Here is a 24,735-nt window from a genome sequence, read left to right on the forward strand (position 1 = left end):
TGCAGCCCATGGTCATCGGTCGAACTCAACTACACAGCAAAGCATAATACTGATTTATCTTTGCTTACATGCAAGTAGACTGTTACAAGTTGACTCTGTTTGCAGAAATTCTTATTAGTTTCACGGGGTGACAGTGAACAAATATGCATATCATGTCAACGGTGACCAAATAAAAGTAAATTAAAAGTTTAAACAACCGCCAAACTGCGGCATTTGTCAGTGTTGGAAAATAATGGCATAAATGCAAATACGGCCACAATGAAAACAGAGAAATCATGTTTGTTCTTTACAAAGGCGTGGAACGATGCGCAAAAACGATAATACTCAACACAAATGAAAAATCGATTAACGGGCGCTGAACAGTAGAAAAATCGTTTAGGTAAAAACGTCATTGCACAATGATTGAATTAAAAACAAATCGTACCAACGGCGACGAATTCACGCTTCACGGAACCCTCGACACGCTCCGAAGAACATCAGAGAATAACGCACATTTTCGACCTTGTCGTGTGCGAGTTTCCGCTCGGGCTGACCCTTCTGGAATGGCGACCGACGCCGTTAGTCCTTGGCACACCATCGGCCGCAAAGGTAGCGTCCAGCCAACGCTTGGGAGGCCCGGTGCTGCGATGGCCTGAATCGTCTCTCGAATCCCCATCCGGCGATGAAGGCGAACTGTTGCCGGTCGAACCGCTGGAAAAAGTCATGTGCCCGTTGGCAGGGGTCACGTCACACAGCGAGCAAGTCCATGGAGTTGTCGAACCGTCGCTTCCAGGATCGCGGATTTTGGCTAGAGCGTGCTCAGTAAGTGCCCGAAGTTTGCGCAGCTCCTCGTTGCCCGACGGCCCGTAGAGTCGCTTGTGCGCGCGCAGCAGTAGGATCCTGTAGGTTCCCACCAAAGCGCTGAACTCGTTTATTTGGAAATCGTCATTTAGGGTGATTTGCGACGCACGCGATGATCCGAAAATCGGACGGCGCGCGATCAAACGATATTCGGCGGCATCGACGTTCTGAAAAAGTTAGTGGAGTGCGTAAACAAATAATTTGCAGTCGTGTGTGGGAAAGCGGGTGTGGTGAGATCAAAGGATCACCTGCTGGATTTAGATTTCGAACATGCCCCGATAAATTTGGTTGTTACTGAGTGGATCGATTCAAGGCAGTAATGAACTTAACTTAACGATGGAAGTGTTTTTACTTTGTGCCCAATACCACGTTATTCAAATTCCCAATGCCACATTAATCGTGTAATAAACCCCACTTTTCTTTATTGTGCAAAATGGTTTATGTGTTGTGGTTATGAAATGTGATTGAACGCATACTTCTCTGAACAGTTTCAGTATACTATAAGACAGGGATCAAGACTTTTTGGTGCGATCAACAAAAATTATAGTCCCATCGCTTCGCGGGGAAGCAACTAATTCCATTTACTTTGTGAGTATTATATATAAGCTAGGTGTTATAAACTCAAAAAAATATCGCCTTTGAATTACGACAAAGCTAAACCTACACCGTCAATCTTCTGCTTCTATTAATAGCTGTTAAATGCAACTCTAAGCATTGACAAAGCCGTTGTGTGACAACACAGCAATGCCAAAAGGGCAAAGTGTGACACCAAAATAACCCCCTGTTACGTTGATTTTTTTGGTTTATATTACAGTTTTTGTGCGCAAAAAAAAACTAAAAAAAATATGTCGTTTTATCGGTGGTTCCAAGGTGGTGCAAAAATGCTAAATCATTTAGGTTGTGTTCGTTACTATGTGGAAATATAACATGCCATAACTAGTTTGTGACTTCAAGTGGGTACAAACAAACAAAAAATGTAAACAGAAAACCTTTAAAGAACCCAATATATCACAAAGACACATATTAACGCCACGGTTTGTGTATTCGCTGTCAGGAAAAAAAACTCTCGAGTGTCATGTGCTTAAGAGAGGCCAACGTAGTTACAATGACAAACAAAAGAATATTAGTTCAACTTCACGTTTCGACAACAAAGCGAGGCCTGGACCGTTCTGTTTTTAGCGCGTTCCCGTGAGAGCCCACACATCGACCTGCATCATCACGAGTACCCTCTTGACTGTCACGTTCCCCACAGTGCATCTCCCTTGTTGTGGAGACCGATATATAGACCCTGAGTAAGCGAGCCAGGTACGGAAGGTAAACGGTCGAGGGTTTTGAACTTGAATGTACGGAAAGTCCCAAAGTTTCCAACTCCCGCTGACATACGCCACTAAATAAATTTACCTATAGTGCGCGCGTCGCCGTTTTGCCAAAGTTTACTTTTTATGGTGCATGAATCTGTAACGCTTTGACAAGGGTGGGATGACTTGGCACATATTTTATGCGCACTTTTTACTCCACTGTTGCTTTGTTTACGATTCAAGAGACACAAATAGATTACTCTCATCTAGGAAATAATCTACTGCTGCCAGGCATAATGTACAAACGAGAATTGGTCTTTCAGCAGAAGTTTTAAAAACTGCGGGAAGAGCAATACTCGTTTATACTTTCGTCTAGTTTCGGCAATGATAACAGTTTTGACAAGAATGGCAAAACTGGACAGCATTCTAGGCTATAGTTAATTTTTTTATCAGGCTTTAATTGTACTTAAAATTCCAAAACATACACTTACGTTCTTTGCGTGCCATGAAAACGGCGAGTGGCTTTCTTGTGATGAAAACTTAAAACTCTTTAAATGTTCTTGGTCGATTCCGAGCTTCTCCAAGTAACACAGGGCGTAAGCTTCTTCAGGCTTGCATTGCTTCAAGTCAATTTGCGTTGGTTCAAGTCTGGAAACAAAAATCCAACATATTAAAACGAGAATCAAAATGGCCGAAGCCGATATAGTCATGTACGCAATTCAGTCGGCTCACACCATACATATACATACAGATCGTCAATCATGGTTTCGTTGACACACGGAGTCTCTATTAAAAACAACAAGCCCGTGGATTAAGAACACAAACCCGATACATCGGCATGATATCAACACGACGGGAAAGTGATGTTCAGTGAACCTTGACGTTATAAAAAACGCTGCGTCATTTCTATTGCCTTGCACCGTTCCGTGCATGTATTTATAGTTTTCATAACGATTTAAAGCAACTTAACCATCATAAGTATTCACAACTATTTACAAAGAACCTAGTTTCCTTGAGTATAACTCAGTGTAGACTGCCATTTTAAAGTAAAACTGCAAGAAAAATACATCTTCTTTGTTTTGATTAGCATCAAAACAATGTGTTCAATAAAAAAAGTTTCGTAGTGGCATCATACAAAAGCAAATTTGCCTTGAGCTGTCGGTTTGTAGCAAAACTTAGGCGTAGCTGTTAAAACCGCATCAAGAGGCGCTGTGGTTGTACAAGTTCGCACAAGTCCCTCGTTAAATACATACGGAGAGGAAACTTGAGAAAATGTTTCCACACTGCGATGGAAATAAAACCTCCGGAAATATCGTCGCCGTAAATTTTATTCAGCTTTTTTGTTACGACTCAATATTTTCATCACGAAACCGACAATTACACTGAACAAAGTCGGTGATAATTTAGCCACAAGCGTTTTTGAATTGTTCTTGTCCGAGATTGTACATACAGTTCAGGTAATATTAAATGCATTTACTTAACGATCCCCGTATGCCTTATTTTGTTCAAAGTTTAAGATACGGAATTGAAATAGTTTTTTTTTTAAATACGAATGTTCTGAGATGTGGTATTTTTCCCCAAAGTTTCCGCAATATTGCCGTTTTTCTTCAACTTGGGTCTTGATGTATTGTAAAGTAACTAGGTCGCAAATTCATGTAAAGTAACTAGGTTTAAGAATAAGTGTTAATCACCAATCACTCTCCTGATATCCCCACACGGCTTAGCAACACGCTGCACGCCCAGTTGGATTTATTTGCAAAGTGAGCCATTCCATGATGGGAAACAGCATGGGTTGAAGCCGGACGTGATTGTGTAAACAAATCGTGTCTAGAGAATATCGATTTTTTGAGATTTTTGCCCGAGTGGTCACCAAAGCCTTGGAAAACAATAAGATGGCATTCTGGCTCGCCGTCCAACGACGCACTCAAGACAAAAGGGTAAAATACCTTGAACTGTACAACTCTGCTGTACATACCTAGAGGTCTATTGTCGAGGCCACATTGACCACCCTTGACTCCCCGTATTGATTATAAGTTCAACCATAGAGCTTTAAGTCTTTGTTCCGGCGGAATAAATAATTGAATGACCGAGCAGGCGGCCTTAGCAACCGACACCCACATTTCTTTACCTGTAATACCCCATTGGCTGGGGATAAGCTGTCCGGGAGAGCCAATCAGAACAACGGATCTCACGAATCGTGAACCTTTCCGAGGGTACTGGCTTCAGGATTCCACGTATAAGGGCTTTGCATTCGGATGATACGTGAGAGGGAATTGCAAACTGACCGGACAAAATGCGTTTCTTCAGCTTTCCGACTGTCTCCGCGCGAAATGGCATGGTTCCTACAAAATGCATGTATTTGCAGATTTTTGTTCCCATGATATTTATTTTTAAATCTGGTTCAATAAGGTAACGATGTCGATTACCGTGGGGGCACAATGTACATAAATTTGCCTGACAAAACAGCAACACCAACTGTCGTTATTGATCAACTAACGTTCATCCAACACATAAATCGCATGCATTGTTACGTAAAAGAGTCTGGCAATTTGGATATTAAACTACTATTATTTCTGGGTACTTACCAGTCACGGTAAAGAAGAGAAGAATGCCAAGCGCCCAAATGTCCACGCTCTCGCCAAAGTAAAAGGAATCTCGAAAGAGTTCAGGGGCGGCGTAGGGCGGGGATCCGCAAAAAGTGTTCAGTGCTTCCGTGGATCCGTTAGCTTCCGTGCTGAAGCCAAAATCGCCGACCTAAAAGCAGGTGTGATACCGAATAAGTGTTGAGTGGCCGCTTACCCGTTTCAAGTGTGTGTATGTGGATATCACGAGGGTTTTGAGAGTGGTACTCAAATGTGCACGGATCGATCGTATCACAACCCGAAAACATAAGGTTTAAATCATTATAATTGTCCACCGAAGAGCTACGTGTGTTCTGAGTGCACGACCATCAAGGAACAGGTTAAACTGGTGCCCGCGCCCAGTATGCTTAACAAATGGTCAGAAACCTAAGTAATTATGAAACATACACAATGGTGCATTTTGTAGGCCAGACACTGGGCACGCCGCATACCACATCATATCAACGACCCTCAACAATATTAATCGCGTCGTACGTGAAGGGTTCACCTCAAGCGACGCTTAACTCTGGCGCCAAAGAATACAAAGCCCAGCCGAAACTTGATCTGACGATAATTCGTGTCTTTTGCAACAACTAAACACACGAATCGGCACTTGAACCGAAACAAATACGCCGAAATCGGGTGACCCCGGTTTAACGGATTATCTGTGATTACCTTTACGTGACGTTTCTCAGAGTAAAACACGTTCTCCGCCTTCAGGTCTCGGTGAATAACGTGATGTTGATGCTGCAAAAAAAGCACGCGCACATGTTAAAATATCTATGTTTATGTTTTGTCGAGCGCGTGGCGTGATGACGTCGCACGCCAGTTAATGTATAATGCAAATACGCACCATGTGCTGTAGGGCGGAAACAATTTGCGCAAAGACGATTTTCGCTTCGCTCTCTGGCATTTTGCCTTGCGTAGATAACCGAGTAAATAGCTCGCCACCGCTGGCGTATTCCATCACCAGGTTCAGCTTTGTCTCTGTATGTATCACCTGTGTTGCGCAAAAAGACAACATTATCCACCCCCGGTAACCAAACCAATGCAGTGAAATATCGAAAAGCCGTTCCCACAGCATTTGTTTGCTTATGGTAAAATCAAACTAAGCAAACAACCTGTGACATATTAACTTCCGTTCTCGGCAAACATTAATTTAATAAAGGGTCAGGAGTCGTTTGTACCTCATAAAGATGTACGATATGTGGGTGATGCAATTTTTCCATGCTTGATATTTCCCGAGAAAGAAGACGCTTGGTCTTTTTGTCCATCTTCCGTTTGTCCAAGATTTTTATCGCCACTCGTTCTACGTAATGTCGTTAAAGGTTTATGATTATGTTTGCACAAACACTGTTGCCATAATAGACTCAAAGCACATAATTTGATTAAACATTGTTCAAACATTTCAGTGCGTTTTCAAGGCTTCAATAACAAGTCTGTAAAATTTCGGGAATTTCAGCTAAAAGCAGAAAAACAAAGATAAAAATAACTACATGGCAAATACCAGTTACTTTTTTAATTTCTGTGGAAATTGAATTTAAATTATAGCTTGCACTAGTACAGAAGTCTAGTTTGACAAAGAGTTCTATTTTTATCACAATAACTTGTAACTACAACAAACGCTCACACTACAATGAATGTTTTCGATGACATTTATTGAGATGAAATAGTGTCTGGAACAGAAGGCTTCACTTATACTTGTCTGACAAACCACACAATAGACATTGAAATGTCAACAAAACAGTATTGGCATTATGGGTTTAAAAGTTATCAAAAAAGCACAAAAGTAGTCAACCCACCTTTTGTCAGTGTATGAATTCCAGCTCTTACACGAGAAAAATTTCCACTGCCAAGTTCTCCCCTTAAAGTATAAAATCCTATGCGTTTTCCAAGTGCTAATTCCCATTGAACACGATGATCACAGCGCAATGAATGAAGAAACTTATCATATGGAGTGACCTTTACATTTTGGTGGTCTTCTACACCATTTGGGTGTGTTAGTGAGCCTGTACCAAAACACAACAGTCAGTTTTGATTAGACATTCAATAAATGACCAAGTATGATACATACCTATATCAAGGTTAGTTGGTCTAAACTCTGATGGTTTTCTAACACCATTTAGAGAATTTGGATGAGATTCTGCCACAGTTTCAGCATCAGGCTGCAGCTCTCCTGCCTTCATAATTTCTAGATTTACATTTGGTCATTGACGCTTCTTCTCAAGTAGCTCATTGATTGCTTTTTTACACAACAGAAACATGCGACCAGCTAGGGCAAGCCGTTTAATCAAATATTGTTAAGTTCCCTGTAACCATAAAATAGCACATGGGTTACATCAAAATAGTCCATGCCCCACTTACACTGTTTGACATTAGTCACTGCACCAACAGCGCAATACAACCTCAATGAGAAACACGCCATGCCAATAAAGGAAGTCATTCATGTTACACATTCATGAAGTTAGACAGCAACAGTGTTTTCGTGGTAACATTCAAATCTCTATGACTATTTCTGTACTGCACAAAAGCACTGTTAATATAAACACATTTTGTTTCTGTGAATCAAGGGTGTAGTAGTTTCAAAGAAAAACATTGACATTTAGTTTTATGAACAACAAGCTCCTGCAAAAACAGCGCACTTATTAGTCTGTAGGTAAAATCATTATGTTTACACTTTAAATAGATTCTCAATTCCCACAGTCCTGTGAATGACGTGACATGTCTGCATGTAACTGGAGAAAGCTTAAGATATCAGTTTCTTCCTTTATTTGAAACAAAGTAGACATGGCTGGTTTAGAATTAATGTTGGCCATTGTTGACAACACAAACACAATTATGGCTGTTCAACCAAAATGACCCCATCTTTAGCACTTTGCCCACACAATCTTGCAACATGTTTACAATGCTCATTGTAAATAGCTTTCTTTTCTTTTAGTGCGTCATCAAACATTATGAAATTGCCAACAAAAATTTTTTGACAACAGTACTTAAACATCCAAACCAACGAAACCCAGAAGTAAAAAACAAACATTTTTTATCAATATAAGTCATGATTTTAAAGGTGCAATTATGAAAGGAATTTAGACAGCAACTTTAGAAGTAAACAATTAGATATTTTAATCACTATTAACGGAGCATATATTGTCTATAGACAATAAATCTGAATAACAATTTTGAGTAAAATAAATTGCTTTTCACAGAAAATGTATGAGCAAATATACAAACACAAAATATAAAACTTTCTATCTCAGTGACAACTGACAATCCAAAACAACTCTGTCAGCAGTTGTAAGTTTTTCCACAAACCCAAAATAATTAACGATCAAATGCTCGTCAGTTTTTGAGCAGGTCTGTCACCCCTCCACAACTCAAAAAACAAGTTCGAAAAGCAGCAAAATTTTGATTTGGTATAGTGACTAGTCACTTGCAGACTTGCGAAGTTTCAACTTGCAACGCCCTTGCTATATGCGCGCTAGCATGTTATTAAGAAGAGTTGTCCAATTGCTTCCTATTAGCATTGCTAGAAATTTGCCGACAAACGCTTAGCGCAAAAAAGTTCACAGTTCACACGTTCACTCTTCCAGCAGCTCGTCTCGCAAGTTCAGCTTGACCCCATCAAACTCACTGTCGTAATGACGTCACAGGCCCAATTGTAAACGGTTGTGTATCTCAGCAGCGCCCACTGGCGATCATGCAAAAACATCCCCTGAGATCATAGTATGCCAATAGCTGAGATTTCATAGTCAAGATGTTTTCCCGGTTAAACGTGGTACTTTAAACACAACAGGTCTGATCAATAACCGGATTGTTTGTTAGAATCTTTAGGTTTGAATAGGGTTTGAGGCAAAACTTCGCCTATAAGTCCGAGTGATTATAGCGCAACAGCGCAACCGCCTTGTGTTTACAATATCCAATTCTTGGTGTTCAAGCCCGTCGTAAGTTTTGCGGACATTTTAGGCCTGAAAGTGCGCAACAACCGGTTTCGTTTTCATGTAATTACATTCAAGATCTAGCCTAATTCAAGTCCACTTGTACCTAGCTGAATTTGAATTGCTTTTATCCAAGCTCAAACATTCGATCGTCTTGACCAGCAACTCTTTTCAATTCACTGGATCTAATTAAAATACATTAAAGTAGACTTCATGACTGGGCAAATCTGTTAAAAATAGTAAAACCTCCAAGCAAATCGATGCAAACTCTACTTAAAGCGAAGTTTCTTGTTTAATCTCGCAACAACAGAAGGCTATGCAATTAGATCTTCGGCGCGCTTTTATTTATATTTTCACGTTTGCCTCCTATTGCTAAGTTATTTTTTTACACAACACAGGGGTATCAGGGACCACTTGTAGCCTATCTAGGTTAGACTTGGTCCACTATAGACAGTCTATCGGCACCGTGGTCGACGGGCAGATCGCAACATTACAGGCTACCAGTGTAGCAAAACACATTTCTTCTGTGAACGTTATACGTTCTGCTGTTTCGTTCTTGGAATTTGTGCTATACTGTTAAATGTGAATGTAAATTGATCCAATTTCAAATAATGTCAATCGAATAATGGTTGAAAAGATGGCTAACCAACTTCAACTCGTAAATTAAAACTTTGTAAAATTACAACATTTGAGGCCATGCAAGATCGTACGTTTTTGGTCAGTTTTATATGGAACAGAGACTATACGTTTCGTACTCTTTGGTTATATTAGCCCAGTATTTAAGTTAAGTTTGCGATGTTGTCATTGATCTAATCAAATCTCGTAATAGTTATTTGGTCAAACGATCTAACAACTCAGCTGGTCTGGGAGACGTTTTGCGTAGAGCGCTGGGTAGAGCTACTAACACCATGACGAGAATCACACCCCAAATTTGGTTGGTTATATCTCCAAAAATGCTCACGGTTAGGGCTATTAGGGCCGGGGTAAGGTATTAGCACTTAAAATTCAATAAAACTAACCAAAAAAATTAGTTAATAATGTAAAAAATTTATGTAAATATTTCCCAACCCAACCCATTTATAGCCGCTAAATAAAAAAAATTCAGCTCTTTACGTCCTCTTGTGAAACCGAAGTTGTGATTCTCGTTATGGTGTTAGTAGCTGTACCAGAGCGCTGATTGACGTAAATTTACGTTAAAAGTTTTTGATCAATGCAGCTGACCGTTAATGTACGTCGAGACCAAACAGCCCATGCAGCAAGTGCGGTATCGGCGCGTGCCGTGCCTGGGCGCCGCTTGGCGGGCATTCAATTTGATTATGTATTGTAAATGGAGTCTTGTTTCATAACAATGTAATAAAGGCGACTTTCCAGCAAAGGCTTGAGGTAGTTATAACGTAGGCCTACCATACGTCCTCTTTTTGGAGGACACATCCTCCTTTTTAACAAAGACCAAGTTGTCCTCCGAGGACAAGAAAAAGTACACAGATGTCCTTTTTAAAGAAGTTCTGATTTACCTACTATACATATGTGGCAATTATGCCTTTGAAAACAGCCAAATATACATATTCAGCTTATTTTTTGAAGAACACAGGCGAACTTTAATTTTTTTTTCAAAAAAGTAAGTTGTTTTAGTGTGGAATCTATATATATTCTATATTCAATACCGTCTAATTTCTAAGGCTTTTTTGAGGGGCCCTTAAGTTCTTTTTCATGTTCTTTACAACAATGTGTCCTCCTTTTTGTGGATGGAAATATGGTAGATCTATATATTATAACGTATAATAGTATGAAAACGTACAGTTTATATTGTGCGTAAGTTGTAACATTACTTTCATTGTAATTCGTTATTGATGCTGATAAGACCTTACAGCAGACAAGACAATGCAATTGTGTGCAATAATTAAAACAATTAACAAAATCCCACATTGCGTTCAAAACAAACAAGCCCACACGTCACATTAAATAATATGAGAGCGAAAAAATATGCCGGTGCAAGTCAATTGATGGGCCTTTCAACCCTTTCAACACTATAGTCATTTTCAGAATAGTTTATGCGCTGGTGATCAAACATTTAATAGGTTCATTTTTAAATAGGTTTAATAGGTTGCAAGTTGGCCAATGGACCATTTTTCACCCAATAAACAGTTTGGACAAGGACGCCAAACCTTAAGAGTTTTAAAAACCTAAAATTCCTATGCTTTGACTTCCGCGCTAGAGCAGGGGTGGGGAACCTGCGGCCTAAAGGCCACATGCGGCCTTGTATGTCAAAATACATTTTTGGAATGTTGATATTACAGACTGCACTGAAATTCTAAGGCATTTCAGTAGGATTACCAAGAGGCAGGAGCCCAAGGTTCTTTGAGTTGCAAAAGAACAATTGTTTGAGCATAATCGAATGTCTTAAACTCGTCTGTGGTGTCACAAGCTGCTCTTAGATCAGGGGTGGGCAACCTACGCCCCGCGAGCAACTTTTGAGCGGGCCGCGATTAGTATTTTATTTTGATCGACCCGGTGGAATGTGTGTGTTAAATCCCATTTTTGTACTATAGAATTGTTACATTACACGTTAATAGTTTTTAGTTTATTACTAAGAATAGGCATTGTTACGTACAAAGACAATCATTAGGTGTTTGATTTGCCTTGCACTGCCATGTTATTGCATGACCAACGTTGCGGCCCGACTCCTCAATATATCACTGAATTTTGGCCCGCACATGCAAAAATGTTACCCACTCTTGTCTTAGATCAAAGGTGGGCAACCTTTTAGCATGCGCGGGCCAGAAAAGTAATGATATTGTGGGTGCGGGCCGCCATAGGCGCCGAGTATAAAAATGCAAGGTGGCGGACGTAAAATATGACGTCACTTCAAGTGACGTCACTAATGCGTGCAACCACATGTATCAAATTGGAAAATAATAATAATGCGGAACACGAACGTTTATCATGGTTCGGAAACATTTAAAAATGTTTCGTCAAGTTGCTTTATATCACATGGGGTTGTTGCTATATTACGACACATTTCCATTGAATATTGAGCCGTAAGTCTTACAACTCTACAAGGGAAATATATGAGAACATAGCTCGGAAGATAAGACTAACTTTCAAAATCAACAGTCGCATCACCACACTTCGAATAGTTTTGCAGAAAGATCTCTTGGCGGTAACGATACAAATCGCCTCGCGGGTTAGGGCTTGTTAAGGCAAGACTAGGTTAAGGCTTGTAACCTATGCGACACAACAGTGGCACAAAAAATAGGAACAAAATCATAAAATCATAATCATAAAACTTGTTGCATATAGTTGCACTACAAACAAGTCCATATTCAGAAATCAGCATCAATATTTTTTCAGTTCTAAAACAATTTTGAAAGAACATACACATTTTACCCTGTAATTTTTAAGCTAAGCATAATTATGGGCCCCTTAGATTCTCATGGGCCCTGGTGCGGCACACCGGCTGCACCCCCTCTCGTGGGGCCTGGTTGCAGTGGCGTAGCCAGGGAGGGGCCAAAGGGGCCATGGCCCCTCCCAAATTTTCAAACTTGTACATTGATAAACTTTAATTTAGTGTAGTTTCGTCCCTCATCATTATGGTTTCCTTTCTCAACTATCAAAGGAATATATAAATTACTAAAAATGAATTTTGTCACCAAGTTGTAAGCCGAAATCCATGCTTTTTTATTTATGCAGACATGAAATAAATCAATAAAGCGTCTGGCTGTCCCATCGAACCACAGTTTGACAAGTCACGTGTTTGGTAAAGCCCGCCGAGAGTTAGCAAAAAGTTGTACTGGACAACAAATTATTTGGCCCCTCCCAAAATTTTTGGCTGCCTACGCTACTGCCTGGTTGTATCAATAAACACATCTTTAATAGCATATCGTTTTATACCGAAAACGATCTCGTGTAAACACTTTACTTCACATTGGGCTACGTAGGCAAAATGAGTCGTCCAAAGAAATTAATTTGCAACTTTAATGTGAAATGTGCGTAAGTCTGCTTGGTGGTACAAATTTAATCAATTTGGGTCTCAGCGTTGCCATACAAACCAGCATTTCGTCCTCAAGTCCTTAAGACTACATAAGATTTTTACAAAAATACGCGGTATATACCGGTACCTGGAAATTTATTTGCCGCAAGCTTAAAAAAAATATCGCGGCACTTACGCACTCGTGTTTTGCAGCACCAGGTTTAATATTAATTGTGGAAGACTACAAATTAGAAACCTTGTGATGTAGTTTGATGTTAAAAATTTAACTGGTATTGCACAAGGATGAGTCATTTTTTTTTTTTTTTTTTTCACGGGGTTCGAACCCAGGACACTCCCGGGGACGAATCCCGATTAAGGTTTTTTTTTATGTCTGTATGTGGGTCAGGCGCGCCAGACCATTCGGCCAAGTTCCTGCCCATGAGTCATTTTTTTTGAAAAGTGATGTTTAAGGTGGTGCTTGCGTCACCTACCGGACACCAACGACTTGCCAAAATGTACAGCGGTCAAGTTCAGTGTTGCCAGGTTGCGCTTTTGTCGCCGAATTGGGCTACTTTTGACATCGAGTTGCGGGCTTGTTTCGTGAGTTGCGGGTTGCGCCTTTTTGGGCGGGTTTGTAAATGACATTTTTTACTGCATGACGAGTGATGATTGCATTATTATTGTGATTTTGTGACATCAAAAACGTTGTAAGTTCAATTTTGACAAAAGAACTAGTGAAACTGCCCAGAGTGTCGGAGATTTAACATCCAGCTGAGCAAAAGAATGCTTTCAGTCCACGCAACGTAACGTTCATTTTTCAAACAAAGAAATTTAATAAACGCTTTTGTTGTTACCACGTAAGAGGAATTGTCTCTTGGCAAAAATCATTGTTTCAAAGGTCATCTTACTTTGGTATTAATCCGAAACATTTTTGTTTTAAAGTGGAGTTGAATTTTTTTTTAAAACGGTAGTGAGAGAGGCCGCTACAGTGTGTTCAATACAGTGTTACTGGAAACAGCTCAAATTCAATTTTAAAATGCACAAAAATTAGATCTAACACGGATAAACCTAAATAATTGTAACCCTAACAGGTGAAAGTAGTGAAAATCATTTGTATTTCAGGTGTTTGTAAATTGGGCTCCTTTTGGGCTACTTTTGACGGGTAAAGTTGCGCTTTTCCACAATTTGACCTGGCAACACTGGTCAAGTTGTTGCCAGTTGTTAAGACTGACGAAGGTAAGCTGTTCTGTTGTAGGCGGAAGCTTGGCTACCTGATAACAGTTTCGCCGTAAAAATGGACCTTGTATATTTCTGCTGTGTATATGAAATTGTGCCCATATTTTTTAAATCACTTGTGCAGGGTTTTTTTAAGGTTTGGTTTGGGTGACCGCTAAGTAGTTTTAAGAGACCGCAAGTGTTTCATTTAAATACCAAAAAATAACCATATTTGCTTAAACGAATTATTTATTAGGCTACTGGCAAATTTTGGAAAACCGCTGGAGAAATTTGGGGGACCGTTTCGGTCCCCAAAAACACCTTAAGAAAAACACTGCACTTGTGTGTAGTGTGTTTACGTTATGTTGATTGCTTAGTTGCTGCAACGTAAGAAATTGTAAAAATGGTCTTTTTTTACAGCGAAGAAATTGTAGAAAAGTTTGCTGAAATATATATACTGTATATTTACTCTATTAAGCATGGAAACGTGACACATATGTTATTCGGCGCATTATTCTTATTGTTACATTAAGCCAAATGACAATCATTTACATGTGTAAAAGTTAATGAAGTTGTTGGTAGGGTTCCTTTATTTCTCGACTTCTTCATTTGTTGAGAAACGAGAAATTGAAAATTCATATCTCGAGAGTCTTGAATTTTTTATTTAAGCCGATTTTCTAACAAAAACAAACAAAACATTTCCGAGACAAGGAAGAAAGTAATCTGCCCAGTGCGCTGTGGTACTGAATGCCACATGTTAGCGCATGTTACGTAACAAGAGATGTCGCATATACTTTTTGTTTATGATATGTGACATAATTTCTTCCGAGAAATTTGTATTTATTACTCAGGAATCATGACTCGATTTTTTTGAGAATTTTATGCAGAGAAGTAACTCTAGTTGTTGGTCTTCAATGCAAAAAAATGCCAAACAGCAAAACTGATTTTGTATTAATCCTTTTTTTAAACTTAAAGATACTGCTTAGGCTCAGTTAAGTACAAAAATGATTGGTCATCAGTCATCACTTGTAAAATTGATAGTCTCTATGAAATTTGGCAGGCCGAGAAAAGTTCATTTTTGAGAAAATATATATACATGTAAAATATATATAAATATGAATATATAAATAGTTACTCTTTCCCTGCACCATTTAAGAAGAAATAAAGAATATTCAAGAAATATAGATTTGGCTTTTTATCATTTTTGGTTGTATTCTGCAAAATTGTTGTGTCTAGATTCCCTTTTTGTAATATTGTTTGTAAAAATGTGATTTTATCCCTAAGTTATGTCTTTAAATTACACCAAAGAAAAGTGAGGTTTTAGTATGTCAGCTGATACGTAAAATTATTATGCTTAAGTTTTTAAGATCAAAATTAAGCTGACATGCTTTAATCTTCTAAATTGTTTTCTTTCAACAGCATTTGCACATGTTTAAACCTGGCAATATTGAATGTGAATTAAGTGTTTTGTTCAAACCCCACCTAATATGTTTTCAAGGGTGGTAACTTTTTATGGACGACTGCCTTTAACATATCGTAGGTTTATTAGACTAGGTTAAAACTCTTTGAAGGTAATACTCAATTTCTTGAGATTTTTTTACACAAAATTCAAGTGATATTTGGTTGGTTATAAAGTGATTTTATCACACCAGTTTGTTGCTGATTGGTCTTTTTTCATGCCTGTTTAAAATAGGCTGTAAAACAACAAGTTAAATATAACATAACAGTCCTTATTATAACCTGTGGACAGTCAGTAGTCTACGAAAAAAATATAAAAACTAAATCTGAAAAAATATCATAAACTTCTGTTAACATTTTAAGCTATAATTTGCCTTTTTATGAAACTTATTAATGATCTTTTTTAAAATTGTAGGACGCATTAGATCTGCTGTCTCTTGGTAAAGTAATGACAGGACCTGTCAACAGTTTTAATGTTGCATGACATGTGTGCTGCTGTGAAGTTATGGAGTTTAGTTTAATAGTTGTATACTGTGTTGCATATTTAAGATTTCCAATGTATTGAGGTTGTATTCCTACCACAATGTAAATCGAAAGCAGGAAAAACAGTTTTTATTGAAAGTTGTTCTCTGTCCCCCGTTATTTCCCGTGAACCTGCGCCGGTTTGATTATTAAACCCAGTGGTGACGATTGCAATGTACTGTGCATGGTATAGACTGGCACTTAAGCAAACACTGCAGTGTATGTTGCCTTGGAGGGCAATAGGGATTTGTTGACCTAATCTTTTCGCTGTTTTAGTCTTACTGCTGCTGTTAATCATCAATGTTTAACTTTATTGCTCAATTCTCTGTAGCCTGTGTTCTGGTCTGTAAATTGGTGCCGTTGATTTGGGCATTAAAACTAAAGCATGTTGTTTTATGTTTTAAACCAATTGCATTTTGTAAAAGCAGGTAAATCTACTTTAATTTTACTGCATTTTATGTGTTATTGTTTTTGGCATATGTTTTGGCATAATTATATGCAGGGTTATTTTAAAACTTAAAAAGAGCCTTTATTTGTACATGACCTACAAACAAACCTGATTCACAGAGAGTAAATGAATGCCAGGTCTTGATTGAAATATTGCATGTCTTGACATTTGGTTGACGTAGACATTGTGATTGATGATATATTTTAAGAAGTTTAACTTTCATGTTCAGCATGTCATGGACCAAGTATAAACTTTTGTTTTTCTCATGACAGTGCTTCTACCTAATTGCTCAAAATCATATGCATAAATTAAGGTAGGCATAATGGAAACTGATACCAATCAAAATGCCCCAACAACACCCACCACAGAGGGAACAGAAATTGGAGTCGAAAAACCTACAAGTTAGTATATATGCGATGTTTTTCAAAAATCCTGTTCTAATGTATTGCAACACAAAACTGTTTTAAAGTATTCCTGCTAATAAAAGTAAAAAATACACTTTTTCTTGTTTGAAATGAATTTTTGCGACTAAATACAGTGGTTAAGTTATGCTGCATGTTTTACTAAAATGTTTGTCTTGTCATCTCAAAATATGTGAAATGTTTCTTAGTTTTCTATTTCCATTGATAATTTCTGTTCATATGCTTAAATATAAATGCTGTTGAACTTATGCCGGTTGTATTGACACGCCCTTGACATTTTTTTGAGGGATTCGGATTTTGAGGATGCATGTTGCAGTTTGGCTGTGGTAGTCAAATTGTTAAATAAGGGGCAAGGTTTTACTTGCATTTTATCTTTTTTTTGCTTGACACTTGATTGCCCCACTAGTCCCCCTAAAATGTTTTCAAACAATCAGGTCTCAGTTGAATAAAATTTAGACCGGTAGTAGTCTTTTGTATGCCACATGAAATCTGTGCAATATCATGGTCCAAACAGCCTCCATTAATCTATAAAATCGTGTATGATATATAACAAAGATCCAAGCATTTCTGCTGTGGAAATAATCATGTCAAAAACTTTATCGTCATAAAGAAAAAGTTATACATGCAAAATGTTACCTAAATTCTTTGAATTTTTTTGCTCTCAGCAATTGAAGTAAAAGACCCTGCTGCTCGATTTCGTGGACACGGTACTAGTTTTAAAGCCAAACTGATTGGCATTGATGATGTTCTAGAATCTAGAGGGGACAAAATGTGCCAAGAATCTATTCTCAAGTTAAAGGTAACTAAAATTCTGAAAAATTTATGTGATTCTGCATTTGTTTACAGGGGTTTGTAAAATTGTTCTTGTGAAAAATGCAATGAAAACTCTGCAACTAAAAAAATTCAGCGTGAAAACCACTAAAGCGGTTGCTGTATTTTATTTGTTTTACAAAAACAAATGCATTTTGCTTTTATAAGCACGATCAGTGTCTAAAAACAATATAAAAATGGAATAAAACCAATAAATAAAATCAAAACAAATAAAATACAGCGACCGATTTAATGGATTTCACACTGAAATTTGTTGATCTGATTTTAATGACCCTGAATCATCGCAGTTGCTTGATTTCATTAATCAGAAAACATTTAATACGGAACTCTTCAACTAAAGTTTTTTTGTCCGTGTAAAATTGACAGGCCGCTGTAAAGGCATCAGGTCAACACAAACAGAAGATTATTGTCAATGTGTCATTAAAAGGCTTGAGAATTATCAACTTACTAAATGGGGTAAGTGCTTTGTCTTTGTATACTTTTGAGTTCTTACAAAAAAAGACGAAATCAAAGATTATTTTAATCATGCTGCACGTTTTATGACCTCATGAGTCATGCATTGAAAAGTAATGGATTACATTCATGTCGGCTGCATTCTCAGGAAGTGGAGCACGAGCACCCTGTGCATAGAATATCTTTCATTGCACGCGACCTCACAGACAGGCGGGCTTTTGGATACATCTTTGGAGCTGGCGAGGGGAAGCATAAGTTCTTTGGGATCAAAACAGCTAAGATCGCCGAACACCTTGTGTTGGCACTAAGAGACCTGTTTCAGGTTGTGTATGACTTGAAAAAGCAGGAAATGGAGCAAGCAAAGCAAGAATCCGAGGTTCATATCATTTACTACACAAACATTTAAATCTTGTGTTTTTTATTTAAAAATATGTACAAAATTTTTTGTTTGGTATTTAAGTGACTGGTAATTTCACATAAATGTGTTGTAAAAGAATGGTGCTAAAGGATACAAAAAACATAAAATATGTCTTTATATGACATGCAAAAGAGTTGATTACTAACATTTATCTTTATATGTACCATTGTTTCAGAATGGTCCAGGAGGTAACGAAGAAGAGACATATGCTGTTCCGAACAACAAGCCTGCACCCCAGGCACAGGGAAACAGTTTGTTCGACATTGAACAGCAACTACAGGACATACAACAGGTATTATGTGTCATAAAACTTTATAGGGTGGGCTTTACTAGTATAGCATGGCTAGCATGTATGTATACAACTCTTAACTTGCCCTCAAGTGGAATACTGTTAAGCCTGTTTGGTACTAACACATGTTTATGTTTGGTACTAATACATGTAATAAAAATGAAAGGCTTTAACTTAAAATCGGGCTATGACAGAACAAAATAATAATTAAATTTGTAAAACTTATATAATTATTCTAGATTTTGTTTCAATATCTATGCTCTCTTTAGACACACAAACTGCTTATAAAGTGTTGTATTTTATTCTTTCTGTAAAAGTTTCAAATAAATTGTAGTTGTTACTCTCTCGTAGCCAAATGAACTGTAGTCAACATGTTGCTGTTGACATGTTTCCAAAGGAAATGTGACATTTAAGTAGGAAACCACATGACACATGATTAATTGTGGTTCTTGTTTTTGTCATTATGTTTGATAAAATGAACCACAAAAAATTTTCTTTTGCGATTTTAATCACATGTAAAATATTTTACAGATCACAGATTCAAATGCTTTTAATCCATGGCCAGAAAATGCTCCAACGTCTCCAGACACACCTGGGAATGATATGAGCAATTCTATGTTTGGAATGCCGGTAAACTTATTTACATGTTCAAAAGAAATCAAAATTGTATATATAGCTGGTGTATGCAAAAATGCAATTTTCCAGTTGTGTATTGTTTGTATTAGAATCTGAGTGATATATCGAGCTTAAGCAGCGAATTTAGCCTGGCGAGTGCAACAAGCTCTGTGGCTGAAAGTAAACTTCCATTGTCCGAACCAAAGACTCCACAAAGTGACCAATTTCACAGGACTCTCAGTGGCAAAAGTGCCACATCCTGGCATGGACACAGTGGCAGCCACCACTGGCCAAGCTTCAAGTCAGACAAGAAAAAACGCCATGGCTCAATGAGTGGACAATCTGGTAACAATAATACAAATGAAAAACCTCCAACAGGAAAGATTCTGACAAAATCCAACAGCGTAGGTAGGGGTGACCTTACTTTGGATCATAAAACTCATGATAAGCAACATGATGAAAAAACAGACTCAAATCATGATTCTTCATTTTTTGAAGAAGTCATGGTTGCTACAGGTTTCAAGGCCAGTTCAGAGACACTTGAAGATCAGAAATCTTTGGATACGCCTGAAGAAAAACACAAACCTGTAGAAAATAGTGTAGACACATCTGAAAATGTGTCAGATTCTATGTCTTCAATATCGAGCACCAACAGTAAAACGTCAACCCCACGGAAATCCTTGTCGATAACGAACTTGTTTTTCTCATCAAAATCTGACAAAAACAAAAATTCATTAAAGCGAAAACACAAACACCTAAACTCACAAAAGAGTGCATCAAGTGGTGCAATTCTGTCGGAAAACACAGCACACTCTCCAGTAGCACCAAATACACAAACCCCATCCAGTAGACTACAGAGGACTTCAAGCAGTTCTTCCACTACCAGCAGTGAAAGAAATCCAGTTTCGAAGCTAAGCAGAGGTTATTCTTCTGCATCGATATCATCAGCACCGGATACAACGAAAAACGACATGCGAACAAATGAAAGAGTTCCACCTCCACTCGCGCATGCCCGTGCAAGACCCCGGGCACAATCCAGTATGTCATTGCGTGTTGCAAACAAAGACTCTCACAATCCGCCCATGTTTAAATCCAAACAGGCGGGTTTGCAAAAACAAAGTTCAATGTCTTCAATTGACTCCAACACTTCTACCTCCAGTCGAAAGGCCTTGTCTACTGTGCCAGATGACAATGATGATGCCAATAGTTTAAGCGCAGAATCCTGGGCAAAGTTTGATGAAATGCCAAATGCAGAAGACACAAAATCTGTTACTGATGATCAAACCAGTAAAAAAACTGATAGTGCGTGGACATCTTCTGAACCTGAAGCGCATGATGTTCAATTTTCCAGTACAGGTGACTGTTTCAATGACTCGTTTTCTCCTGATTCTGGGGCTACAAAAACTATTTCAGAGGAATCTAAATCTACCAAAACAGATATTTTTGAAAACTGTGATCCATTTGGGGACATTATGTTGGATGATCCTTTTAAAGACCCTTTTAACAATGTTGAAGAGATGTTCGGAAACATGCTCTCTGACAATGATTGTACAGAAACAAAAAGTAACTCCAATGTGGCGGAAGAATCAAAACCAATTGATCAAATGCCAAGGCCGGACTCTCCTGAATTATTTTCCCAAAACAGTGATTCCCCATTTAATGTTACTGATACAGCCCTCAGTGAGCACTCAACTCAGGAGTCACCTGTGCTGCATGTGACATCTTCATTAGATGATCTGCACTCATCACAACATTCCAGTTCTGATTCAAACTCCTCAGATTCAGAATCACCAGCGGAAGCACCAGAAATTAAGATACCTCCTCCACCACCACCATTGCCACCACGACTTCCAAAGCGAGTAATTGTGTCCAATGATGAAGAAATCACTCTTCCGCCTGCAATTCCACCCCCTCCTCTTCCACCATGCATTGTATCTGAGACACCAAATGATACTTATGAAGGACATAGTGAAACGTCAAGCGATGGGGAAGAGTTATCTGGGCCACCAGATTGCAAACCTCCAGATTTACCTCCAATTGAAAACACATTCTGGCCAGACACTAACTTATGTCCACCTATTCCAAGTCGTAATCCACCAAAATCACATGATTCAAACCTACGAGCTGACGAGGTGTCTGCAAACCTTCAAGTACTTTCCTCTATGAGCTCCTCTTCAATGAACTCCAGTGATTCAGAAGCAAAGGTTTACCATGTGCTGCTAGCTTGGCATGTGCATCTTCGCATGGACTAACTTTTATGTTGCATTTCTGAGATTCTTTTGACAACAGTTGATTGCTTATGTTTCATCTACCAGCTTTTTGTATTAACTAAAACAGCAGTGACCCAAAATCACACCTGTTGCCATACACATTGACCACTTGATTTAAAGGTAAAAATACATTTCAATATACAGTACTTCCATTTCTAGGATATAAAGAACAAGGGATGCAACATACCAAAACTTAAGCAGCCTCCACGGGTAGTGAAACGAAATAGAGCCCAACGCAAAGTTGAAAAAATGCAATTAGGCAATGCTGATGATAATAGCTCAAGCAGCTCATACAGTTTTGCATCCAATCGTTCTGACCCTGATGGTTACCTAGCTGGCAGTAGTAGCAGTCCGGTAACTGGTTTGAATTGGTTTCATCCAGCACTTCATACAGTTACTGCTGCACCATTACTTATACTAAACACTTCTATGTTGTCCCTTTTTGCTTGAAACTTGGGTTAGTTTGTTTACTGCATGTCTTTTGTTTTACTTACAGCATGAAACTATGTTTTTATTTTGTTTGAATGTGTTGTGTTTTTACTCATTTTTTTATATTTGGCTTTTAATCTCCTTTTGTATTTCACTTAATGTATTAAATACCAATTACTGATACACTGACTTAAACATGAAAATTGCTTGACAGAGCGAGCCAGCTGATGGTGGAATGACGAAAAATTCGTCGTATTCTGATCAGTTGAGCAATGCATTCAGCATGCCTGCAGAACAACCAGCACCCGTTCCTGGTGGAAAGTTAACCAAAGATCAAATTATTGCTTCGTTCAACGGTAAATGGGGCTTCTATTTTATATGACAACATTTTACCACAGAAAAAATAGCAACTCTGCTGTTTTTATAGTAGGTGCCCAGGTGCCTCAAGGTATGCCCGGCCAAGCTATGGGTGGCTATTATGGCCAACAAGGCCAGCCACAACAAGCAATGTACCAACAACCCTCCGTTCCAGGCATGGGAGGTGCTTATGGCGCACGACCCAATATGCCCCAACAAAACCCCTTTGGTCAGGGTTATCCAGTATCCCAACCGTCATTAGGTGTTGCATTCCCATCTGGTCCTAGTCCTGCTGTCCCAGCCCGTCCTGGAGCCATGCGTCCACCAGCCCCAGTAGCTGCGCAAACTGGTGCGGCTCAAAATCCGTTTGGCGACGCGTTGAGTCCAACTAGCGGCCTGCTGGCACCAGTTTCCAACAATCCTGTTCAGCAAAACGGTACAGAAGAAGAGAAGAAGAAGACCGACCCGTTCGCCAGCCTTGTTCCCGGCCTTGGCGGTGGGTCTGCCCCGACAAATAAGAAAGACATGTTTAAGAACTTTCAAATGGCAAAACCGACGCCTCCGCCGCGTTCTGGTGGTGGTGGTGGCGATTCAGTGTCGGCTAATTTCGAAAACTACATGATGCAGTCGGTAGGAGGTGTCCCATTGGACGATGCCAACAATAACGCAGCTATAAAGCCCGCAGCACCGAGTCCAGCTCCTCGATCTATGAGCCAGGATGCTTTCGGCGGAACACCAGCGAATGGAGCAAACAGCGGCAGTGGCAGCGGCGCTGAAGACCCCTTTGCGATGTTCGGTAGCGTTGGGGGATCAAGTTTCGACCAACCCTTTAATTTTGCGAGCCCGGTAAGGAAATATACTTGTTGCTGACTATTTTGCTTCGTGCCGTATAGCATGAATAATACATTGAAAAGGCATATTAAATAACATGACTATGAGACATTGCGAACGTGCATTATTCATACAGCGACGACTTTAGTGTGTAAACATTTATTTCATACATTTGCATTACAGCAACAGCAGCCACCACCACAACAAAGCAGCATGTCGGATTCGCTTTTTGGATAGAATTCTCTTGGCCTTTCTTGTTCTTTGCACTGTATCTTCAGGCTTCGGCGGCGCAGGTCCGGATTAATTGCAGCGCGACCCTTGCAGTTTGGTCGTGGCGCCTCTGACCCCACCGATTTGTGCAATATGTGTACACTTTGATTTACGCACTCGTTAGCAAAGACCTAAGTCTTCGTTGTATCAATCCTTGCCGACACTGTTCATGCAATAACAACTAGTACCGTTTCTTGATGTATATTGTTAAAAATAGTTACGTTTTGTGATTCACTGGTTGCAAGATGTATATCTATCTTTACAGGAGTGCATTACGCATATTTTGCTTTCGGTCGAGTACTTTGTGATATAATTACGCAGTAAGCGCGTTGCAACGTATAAATTTATTTTTCTGTGCAATTTTTCTTTGTTTTTAAATTATGTTGTGCTTGCCTTGATTTGCAAAATGTTCCTCTTCTCGAAACGAAACGTTTTTGATTTAATTTGTATATTTTCAAATGCAGTGGTATGATTGGTTTCAGTCTTGCATACATATTGCTACGGAACTATTGTCGAAAGACCTTTCTTAATTTGTATTGTTTTGCGTTTCCTAATTTTTCATTGAAATACTCTTGCCTAATTTATGCTTTGCCAGTGTTCACCTTCGTTCGGGCTTGTGATTGCATTTCATATAGGCCTATAAATACATTTTGTACATGTTTCTGATTACTGTTGCAGTGGGCTGTGCCACTTCTGTACTAAGCATTCATTTTCTATTGCCAAATAAAAACCATTGATCAATTTAAACTTTTGTTTAGCAATGCTGTCTTGATTGACTGCAACGTTTATTGAACATCTTTCGGACTAAAAATGCATTTGGTCTGTTTTTTAGTCACCGAATGTTAGATAATTAGGTTAGTGTTGGGTGAAAAGCAACAACATATTCATTATCATTGTACCAGTTTTTGTGTAATGAACGATGATGTATAGCCTACCCTGCTTGAAAATGTTGCAACGATCTTCAACGTTGATGTGGCCTCCAGGATCAAGCTAATTCGGTAAACGGTGCTATTGTCTCAATGTAAATTGGTAAAACCCATCTAAAGTTGCCTCGAAGGGCATATATTCGTCCTCGGTATTAGGCTGTCTTTATACCTAGTTATGTATATATTATTCTCACTAGTATTTAGACCCGAGCTTTATAAAGTAAGTTTTTTGGCTATATGGGCTACCTATAGTCCTGCTAACCTTAGTAAAATCCCCTTACGGACAAGCCAATATCTTACTACAGTAGTTTTTTTTGGCA

The 24,735-nt window shown here is 38.8% G+C and overlaps 2 protein-coding genes across 2 annotated transcripts; one reads left to right on the forward strand and one right to left on the reverse strand.

The window, feature by feature from the left end:
* Positions 1–94: 94 nt before the first annotated feature.
* On the reverse strand, positions 95–8,395 carry LOC145222876 (serine/threonine-protein kinase NIM1-like). Its single transcript, XM_080089107.1, has 9 exons — positions 6,834–8,395; positions 6,562–6,768; positions 5,947–6,068; positions 5,613–5,759; positions 5,435–5,506; positions 4,724–4,892; positions 4,267–4,480; positions 2,630–2,786; positions 95–1,007 (listed from the first exon to the last, which is right to left on the reverse strand). Exons 1-9 carry the CDS (start codon positions 6,943–6,945, stop codon positions 477–479), a joined length of 1,731 nt encoding a protein of 576 aa, XP_079945233.1. The 5' UTR covers positions 6,946–8,395; the 3' UTR covers positions 95–476.
* Positions 8,396–13,639: 5,244 nt separating this feature from the next.
* Positions 13,640–24,236, forward strand: LOC145223955 (uncharacterized). Its single transcript, XM_080090370.1, has 11 exons — positions 13,640–13,897; positions 15,750–16,705; positions 17,392–17,525; positions 17,924–18,013; positions 18,159–18,386; positions 18,604–18,720; positions 19,249–19,347; positions 19,443–21,536; positions 22,246–22,387; positions 22,459–23,234; positions 23,403–24,236. The coding sequence occupies exons 2-11, from the start codon at positions 16,627–16,629 to the stop codon at positions 23,454–23,456; spliced, it is 3,813 nt and encodes a 1,270-aa protein (XP_079946496.1). The 5' UTR covers positions 13,640–13,897; positions 15,750–16,626; the 3' UTR covers positions 23,457–24,236.
* The last annotated feature ends 499 nt before the right edge of the window (positions 24,237–24,735 follow it).

This window comes from Phallusia mammillata, chromosome 4 (assembly GCF_965637545.1).
Source record: "Phallusia mammillata chromosome 4, kaPhaMamm4.hap1.1, whole genome shotgun sequence".
NCBI classification, from domain to species: domain Eukaryota; kingdom Metazoa; phylum Chordata; class Ascidiacea; order Phlebobranchia; family Ascidiidae; genus Phallusia; species Phallusia mammillata.

Coding starts and splice junctions, on each gene's coding strand:
- LOC145222876 (XM_080089107.1), bottom strand. CDS start 6,945: ATGAAGGCAGGAGAGCTGCAGCCTGATGCTGAAACTGTGGCAGAATCT. Junction 5,507..5,612: donor TTTCCGCCCTACAGCACATG/GTGCGTATTTGC, acceptor CTTTTTTTGCAG/CATCAACATCACGTTATTCA. Junction 4,893..5,434: donor CTGAGAAACGTCACGTAAAG/GTAATCACAGAT, acceptor ACCTGCTTTTAG/GTCGGCGATTTTGGCTTCAG.
- LOC145223955 (XM_080090370.1), top strand. CDS start 16,627: ATGGAAACTGATACCAATCAAAATGCCCCAACAACACCCACCACAGAG. Junction 18,387..18,603: donor AAGCAAAGCAAGAATCCGAG/GTTCATATCATT, acceptor CCATTGTTTCAG/AATGGTCCAGGAGGTAACGA. Junction 18,721..19,248: donor AACTACAGGACATACAACAG/GTATTATGTGTC, acceptor AATATTTTACAG/ATCACAGATTCAAATGCTTT.